Below are 8828 nucleotides of genomic sequence, written 5' to 3'. Positions count from 1 at the left end.
GGGCCGCCTCGGAGCAGGACAGCGGCGGGGAACACGAGCAAAAGCAGCAGCAGCAGGCGGGGGAGGAGTCTCATGGCGCGGCCGGTCCTGCGTCCAGTCCCCGTCCGCGAGGGCTCCCGGCGGCTCCGGCGGTAATGGCGCTACTCCTCATCCGGGCTCCAGCGGGGAGGGGCGGGGCACGCGCCACGCACGGCCTTCGCCCCACGCCTCCTCTGACCGAGGAACGCCGCCGACGTGGCTGCGGGGCGCCCGGGAAGCCACGTGGTCGGCGGCCGGAGCCCTGTTTCCGCGAGAGTTGGCCTCCCACCGCCGCCTGGTGCTGGCGACCAGCGACTTGCTGCTTGCTTCGGCCTCCTGGCTCCTCCCGGCTAATTAGCGTCGTCCGTGGTCACTTTATTGGAATGACGATTCGCTTCATAACAGTGATACAAGGAATCTGAACTGCCTTTATGTGGCATTTAAAAGCGAAAAAATTTTGAGGGGATGACACTGTTCAAAGAAAAACTACTAAAATTCACAGTGGAAAATCTTATCTGCCCACATCCTCTCCCTTGGGTGACTCATGGCAGTTCTTAAACTTATGTGACATCCTAGAATCGCAAATCACCTAGAACAGTGCCTGACATATTGTATTTGGTAACTATACGAGTGCAGAAATGGCTGGACGGTTTTCTTTTCTTCTCATCTATTTTGGACTTTGGGTGGCTGCAATATTCTGTATTTCATGAAATTCACCTGAATAGCAGGTAGTGTTGGATTGGACCAGTGTCAGATGTCATGTAGATGATAAAATAAGCTGGCCCTTATTAGGTGCTTACTATTGTCAATCACTGATCCTTAGAACTGTGCTTTCATGTATGAACTCATTTAGTTTTCTAAACATCCCTATAAGCTGGATATTATTTACTGAGGAGAAAACAGACCCAGAGAGGTTATAATTTACCCAAAGCCTGAAAGAGCTAGCAAATGGCAGATGCAAGATTTGAACAGAGCAGTCTGGTTTGAAACCATGCCCTACTAGCCTGGACTTCTGCTGTTTACCCCTCATTGCCTCTGCTTAAGGTCTCTTAGTCCTGGGGTCCCTGCAACAGCAGCTCATAGCTTGTCTTCTAAAGTCACAACCTAGGCCCGGTGCAGTGGCTCGCACCTGTAATCCCAGCACTTTGGGAGGCCCAAGTGGGATAATCACTTGAACCCAGGAGTTCAAGACCAGCCTGGGTAACATAGCGCTCTACAAAATATTAGCCAGACATGGTGATACATGCCTGTAGTCTCAGCTATTCAGGAGGCTGAGATGGAAGGATAGCCTGAGCCCAGAAGGTCAGGGCTGCAGTGAGCCGTGATCATGCCATTGCACTCCAGCCTGGGCAACAGAGTGAGACAACAACTCAAAATAAATAAAGTCACAACCTGATAGTACTGGGCTGAGTCAACTCCACTCAACTCCACCAGGCAACCAGTGTCCCCATTGCTGTGTTGCGGCTGCTACTACAGCACCCTGCAGTGGCGGGGGGGGGGGGGTCTCTAGAGGACCTCCTACCACTCAGCTGCTGTCCACTCCTGTAGATGGCTACCCATGCTGCCAGCCTGTGCTAGGGCCACCAGGGCTGCTGACCCTGCTTTGAGGTGGCTGAATCTTGCTGAGTTCACTGACAGGAAGACTCGCCCTGCCCTACTTTGAGGTATTCTATTTCGTGAGTTTCAAATGAGATCTTCTCTGAGCTCCTTGATGTCTGACAGGCTTTTTGACAAACACATCCTTCTGTTTAAGTTATACACCTCATGCTGTACTCAAAATCACCTCTGCTCTCCATAATTGCATGAAGGGTGTCTCACTAACTCTCATTCCCCTTCAGAGGACTGATTTCTGAAGGGCAGGACTTCTCATTCCTTATGTTAAAGAGATTCCTAGTAGGTCTGTCTCACCAATTCTCAGGAGATGTTTGGACATTGCCTGAACCTGTGAGAATAATGTAGTTTAGGCTTAAGCTGTAACTTCCACTCCAATGATGTCATCAAATGATTACTAAAGAATTTTATTTGGGACTTGACGTTTAGACAACCAGCTACTAAAGGTGCAACAGGAACAAATAAAGTGTGCCTACTCTGGATGTTACTGATGTGATGAACTTAGGGAAAACAACAATCTGCAAACAAAATAGAAACCTGCGTGACTGTCCATAGTAGCCTATGGATGAGGGAAGTGAAACACCCTAACAGGAGTGCTCACCAATTCACATCACTGTCATCCAAATCATCCTGTAATAAGCAGCTTTCCCTGGGTGCCCAGAGCTTTCTTCCTTAAATGGTTCCAATCCTTAATTTATGGAATGAAGAATCCCATCTACTAATTTAAGTCCTCCCAAAGTCCTCCCCATTCTTCACTCTCACCTCTGCATTGATCTCTTTGAAAATATTTGTTTTCTGGGAATATTCCACATCTTGGTTACTGCCATTAATACAGCTCAGCAAATTGCAGTTAATTCTCTCTTTTTTAAAAAAACCGTGATAGGATCTCACTCCTTCGCCCAGGCTGGTGTGCAATGGCTGATCCTGGCTCACTGTAGCCTCTGACTCCTGGGCTCAAGTGATCTTCCTACCTCAGCTTCCCAAGTAGCTGGGACTACAGGTGTATACCACCACACCTGGCTAATTTTGGGTTTATTTGGCAGAGACAGGGTATCACTGTGTTGTCCAGGCTGGTCTTGAACTCCTGCCTCAGTGAAGGTCCTGCACTTTGATCTTCAAAAGGGCTTGAATTACAGGAGTGAGCCGCCACACCTGGCTCACAGTTGATTCTCCACACCTGTCATTTTATTCCCTTGGAACACATAAGAGTAGAGCGTTCTTTCCTGTTGGTGACATAAGATTTCCCTCCACATCACTAGCTAATGTTTATTAATCATTAATTTGTGCTCTCTTGTATTCTCTGAGGTAACTATGTAGCCAGCAAACTCCCTCATGACCTTTAAATCTCTGCTCAACTGTCACCTTCTCAGTGAGGCTTACCCTGACTTCCCACTTTAAAATTACAACCCTGTTGCCTCACACTCTCCATTCCCATTTATCTCCTCTCTTTTATAGCACTTGTTACCTTCCCACACAATACAGTTCAGTGTGTCTCCTGTTTGTTTCCTGTCTGTGAACATCCTGAGGCCAGGGGGTCTTGTGCCTTTGACTGAATGTTATACAACAGTGCCTAGCACCCAGTGGGAACTCAGCAAATATTTGTTGAATCAATGATGGTAAGGTAGTTATTTTCACATCTTTGCTCTATACATCTGAACCCAAGTTTGACTGTAGACCTAATTAAAACATGAAAAGGTGGGGGTTGGGCACGTGACAACACAAAGGGTACCTGGTCTACTACCAGAGGGAGCGAGGGCCACCTAGAAGCCCACACTTCACCTGCATGCAGCCTACTTATGTAGTAATTCCTTGCTTGTACTCCACAACTCTATAATACATAAATAAATTACAAAATTTTTAAAAAGAAATGAAAAACATTCAGAAAAAAACCCCAAAAAGTTAAGTCTTCTATATAAGCAAAGACTTAACATGCTCTTGCACATAGCAAGGGCTACAAAAAGAATTAGGTGTACTCTGAAGAAAAAAATTCTTTTATGATCTTTCAAAAAGCATCATTATGAGAAAAGAAAAGGGGAAATAAGGACAACCCTAAAGGGAGTGCTGGCTCTCCAGCCCAACTCCTCACGTAGGAAGGCCTTCAGCTCCTCCTCATAATAGCTAACGTGTCCTCCTTCTAGGGAGGGCATACTTCACTGAGCAGAACACATGCAGTCATAACTACCTGATCACTCACCACAAAGCCCACCTTGTATCAGATCTGTATATTCAGCCTCTGCCCTCCTTTCTGATACAATAAAACAATGTTTACCGGCCTATCAAAGGCAAACCACCATTTGTAGCGTAGATCCCATCTCCTGCCCAAGGACAGGTGACTCTGAAAATAGCCCTCTTGACTTCACAATATATTTTGACTTCTCTAATTCACTGTCCCCATCAACATACACATTTACTGTCATATTGCCTGTCTTAAAAACCAAAACTCTCCCTTTGTCTCTGTTCCTCTTTCAGCAACAGTCTCATTTCTCTGCTCCCTGACATAGTCAAACCTATCTCACCTCTCCACTTCTTCTCCAACTGGGCTTTTATTTTTAACACTGCACTAAAACTTGCTAAATTGTATGGCCCTCACATGAACCTTCCCTCCTCCCATTCTTGAGCACTTGTTTGGTTGTCTAGGCTCAATGACAATCATACTCTCCTGATTTCCCTTCTGCCTCAGCAGCCCCTCCTTCTCCTCTACCTGCCCCTAAATAAGGCCTTCTAGGATGGATATACAGTCAGTCCTCCATATCCACTGGTTTTGCGTTCTGATTCCACCAGCCACAGATTGAAAATATTCAGAGAAAAATAAATACCAACAATAAAAATAATACAAATTTAAAACTACAGTATGGTACTAGACCGCACATATTCTTGCTGCTGTCCTGCCCATTGTGCCCCTCGCAATGTATCTTCTCTTTAATAAATTTATCTTTCTTAGCTCATGAAAAATAAAAAAATTAAAAATTAAAAAATAAAAAATAAAACTACAGTAATAATAACTATTTACATAGCATTTACATTGTATTAGATATTATAAGTAATCTAGAGATGATTTAAAGTATACAGGAGGATGTGCCTTGGTTATATGCAATTACTATAAGGGACTTGAACAGCCGGAGATTTGAGTGTCTTGGGGGGTCCTGGAACCAGTCCACCTCGTACACCAAGGGATGACACTACTACATAAGACTGGAAAACCCACCTGCTTATGTTCTATGAGAGGGCTGATGGGACTTTCCATAATAGGAGCTGGGAAGATCAGTGGTTGGCTGATCTGAAGGTCAGGATAAGGGCACGAGATGCTGTGATGGAGCTGGGTTGATCACAGCAGGAATGAGAGGATGAGAATGGAGAGGAGGTGGTACAACTTACCTATCAGAAACAAAGTGGGCATAACGATGACAATGAGCTTCAGGGTCGGAATAGGAGACAGATGATGGAGAACGGGCAGGAGGAGTAACCTGTAGAGAGCTATGATAATAGTTGATAAAACACATTCCTAGAAGCGAGAGAGATGGGCATCCAACAAGAGTACTGCTTAATTTATATGAGGGTGGGGCCAGAAAACCCCGCAATTATCTTTTGTCAGGTGGGCCCCTTGTAGTACACTCAGAATTTGTTCCTCCAGATCAAACAGTTAACCAAAGTACTGGAAGTCTTAAGAAGGTAGTATTATGATTTGCTGAAGAAACATCCTGAGTTGTGCCAAACAGGTGACTGCTTCTTCCACCATGACAATGTACCTGTCTACACCGTGCTGTGTGTTCAGCAGTTTTTGACCCCAAACAGTATGACCCTCATGCCCCACCTCCCTATTCACTGGAACTCACCCCAAGTGACTTTCTTTTGTTTCCCTGGTTGAAAAAGTCTTCAAAGAAACATTTTGCCAATGTGGAAGAGGTGACACAAAAAATGGTAGAGGCGCCAAAAGGCATCAAAATCGATGTGTTCAAAAACTCTCTTGTGCAGTGGGAAAAGTGTCTCGACAGGTGTATTGCATCAAATTTTGAAGGTGACTGAAGTTTAAACATACAAGAATACACAATTTATTATAAATAAGTCCCAGGGCTTTTTTGGGGTTCCCCATATAATCAAAGAAATCAAGAAAGACCAGGAGGCTGAGAGCAGTCATCCATAAAAAGTTATGTTCCTGCTATGGTCTAAATGTGTTCCCTAAAATTCACATGTTGGAACTTAAATCCCAATGTGATAATAAGAGGTGGGGCCTCTAGGAGGTGATTAAGTCATGGGGTCAGAGCCCTCAGGAATTGGATTAGGGACCTTTTAAAAGGGCTCGGGGAACTAGCTAGGCCTTTTTTGTCTATCTATCTTTCCTGCCAGGGGAGGGCACAGCATCCATCTCCCCCAGAGGATGCAGCGATAAGGCGTCATCTTGGAAGCAGAGAGTAACCTTCTCCAGACTTTAAACCTGTTGGCACTTTGATCTTGGACTTCTGGTCTCTAGGATTATGAGAAATAAATTTCTGTTCTTTATATTTTACCCAGCCTCAGGTATTTTGTTATGGCAGCAAGAATGAACTAAAACAGCTCTCTTACTCAGCTGGGTCTGAGTCAATGCTCAATTCCAGAACTAAAGCAAACGCCAGGTTTCTATGATGAAGTGTTTTGAAGCACCACAACAATTGCCATTCAGCAGTTTATACCCCTCTTCCTCAAAGGAACCTATAACCATGGACACACAGTAATCATACATGCAGGAAATGGGAACCCCAGACTTTTTAAGGATTGTTGGCCACAAGTCTGAACTGTCATCATATCCAGGACCCAAAATAGCCCCCAAATACGGTCCCTTTAGAGTAGGTGTATATGCCAGATCTGGCTGACAGTGGGTCCTGCACGTCATCAAACCCACCCACACTGGTCCCCCAAAATAGAGATAGGATGAATGGGCATCCTTAGTGGTTGGAAGAACCCTCACATTGGTTTCCTGACCGGTGGGGTAGAGCTAATAAGAGTACAAAAGGCCAAGTGGAAGTTTCTGAAATTGCCACCACTACTCCCCTCCCCAGCCAAGATAATAAATTTAACCACATCCCTGGGGAAGGGTAGAGGTGTGTGCCACCTTCAAAGGAGTGGTCTCTGTTAAATCCCAGCTTAACTCGTCTGCTGGCCTGTACAAAAACTGCAGAGAGCATGGCAGATGACAGCAGAACACTAAAACTTTACCAGGTCATAGCCCCGATGTCTCAAGCACAAACACAGCAGCTGATCACCCTTGTCTCACTAACCCTCCTCTTGCATGCACCCCAGGAACAAGACTGACCAGAATCCTGGAGAAACTGGGGGTGGAAACAGTGACTCACTGAAAATAGGATTGAGTAAATCTAGGGTTGGGGTGATGGAAATATTATAAAACTAGGTTGTGGTGATTACTGCATGGCTCTGTAAATTTAGTAAAAGTTGCTGAGTTGTATACTTACAATAGGTGAACTTTACAGTATGTAAACCATCCCTAAATAAAGGGGAAATATATTAAAAAGAAATATTTTTTAGTTGTAATAACTCCTCATGCACTCATGTACTGTAGTTTTTGGACATACTATTCCAGGTTAGCAAAGCTCGTTCACTAGGGATGATCACATCCCTTCATTCAAACAAGTGGAGGAATGCTTCTGAGGAGTAGCTGTGCTGTGAAATCCTGAAGATTATCTTCTCATAATATCCTCTTTGGTCTTTGGCCCCAGTTGCAATAAGAATCCCCAGCTGTATCATAGTGTTAAATTCTCACCATATTGTGCTTATCATGGCCCCAGTTGTGATAAGAATCCCCAGCTGTGTCATAGTGTTAAATTCTCACCATAATTGTGCTCATCAGAATCTTATAAAAATATCTTCGGTATTCTTCATGCAAGTTTAGCTTGCCCAGTTTCACACCTTACCCATGAGACACAATCATGAATTCAGACTAATTTCCTAAGTCCTTTGTAATTTTTCAGACTAGATCCGTTAGATTTGAATTAACGATGTTACTCACTCATACTAAGAGTTGCATTTATACAGACAAATGTTAACAATCTTTTAAAGACAGACATAATGTATAAAATATTTACATTCTTAAATTAATATTAACACAGTCCTATAGTTGTTCTTAAACTAGAGTGACTATGACCCCAATTTCTCAAAACAGCTTGTATGGAGGAGCCAGAACTTGAATCTAAATCTTATGACTCCACGTCAAATGCTCCTGCTGCTATTCCACACAGGTACTATAATTGAGGGGCTCAGTGACACTACAAATTCACAGATAAAGCAAAGAGAAGCATTTCTTTCAGATGAGGATGAGGGTGATACTGGAATTAGACCTTGAAAGGTACAAATGTTGGGATTTGTTTTGTTTTGTTTTGTTGAGTCAGAGTCTCACTCTGTCGCCCAGGTTGCAGTGCAGTGGCATGCTCAAGGCCACCGCAGCCTGGACCTGATGGGCTCAGGCAATCCTTCCGCCTCAACCTTCCAAGTAGCCAGAACTACAGGCACGCGCTATCATGCCTGGCTAATTTTTTGATATATTGTAGAGACGAGTTCTCACCAAGTTTCCTGGGCTGGTCTTGAACTCCTGGGCTCAGGCGATCCTCTCACCTCTGCCTCCCAAAGTGCTGGGATTACAGGCTTGAGCCACTGTGCCCAGTCACTTTTTGTTTTTGTTTTTTGAGTTGGAGTCTCACTCTGTTGTCCAGGCTGGAGTGCAGTGGCATGCATGCTCATGGCCACCCCAGCGTTGACCTGCTGGGCTCAGGCGACCCCTCTACCTTAGCCTTCCAAGAAGTAGCCGGAACTACAGGCACGCACTACCACACCCAGCTAATTTTTGATTTATGGTAGAGACGAGGTCTCGCCAAGTTGCCCAGGCTGGTCTCGAACCCATGAGCTCAGGTAATCCACTAGCCTCGACCTCCCAAAGTGCTGTGATTACAGGCTGAGCCACCGAGCCCAGCCCGTTCTGTTTTTAGAAACAAGGTTCCACTCTGTCGCCCAGGCTGGAATGCAGTGGTGCAGTCATAGCTCACTGCAGCCTTGAGCTCCTAGGCTCAAGCGATCCTCCTGCCCCAGCCTCCCAAGTAGCTGGGACTATAGGTGTGCACTGTGCATCAGCATACCTTGCTACTTTAAAAAAAAAAAGTTTGTGGAATTGAGGTTTTGCTTTGTTGCTCCAGCTGGTCTCAAATTCCCAGCTTCAA

General features: G+C 44.9%; 1 protein-coding gene across 2 annotated transcripts in view; it reads right to left on the bottom strand.

The window, feature by feature from the left end:
- Positions 1-243, bottom strand: part of SSR1 (signal sequence receptor subunit 1) — a 25899-nt gene extending 25656 nt beyond the window's left edge. For both annotated transcript variants that reach the window (XM_021710592.1, XM_021710593.1), the window contains exon 1: positions 1-243. This exon is cut by the window's left edge and continues 2 nt beyond it. In XM_021710592.1, the coding sequence (XP_021566267.1) occupies positions 1-74 (74 nt within the window). In that variant the 5' untranslated portion in view covers positions 75-243.
- Between the last annotated feature and the right edge of the window lie 8585 nt (positions 244-8828).

This window comes from Carlito syrichta, unplaced genomic scaffold, assembly GCF_000164805.1.
Source record: "Carlito syrichta isolate Samal-C Ts95f unplaced genomic scaffold, Tarsius_syrichta-2.0.1 Scaffold290461, whole genome shotgun sequence".
In the NCBI taxonomy this organism is placed as follows: Eukaryota; Metazoa; Chordata; class Mammalia; order Primates; family Tarsiidae; genus Carlito; species Carlito syrichta.
This window is presented reverse-complemented; position numbering and strand designations above follow the sequence as displayed.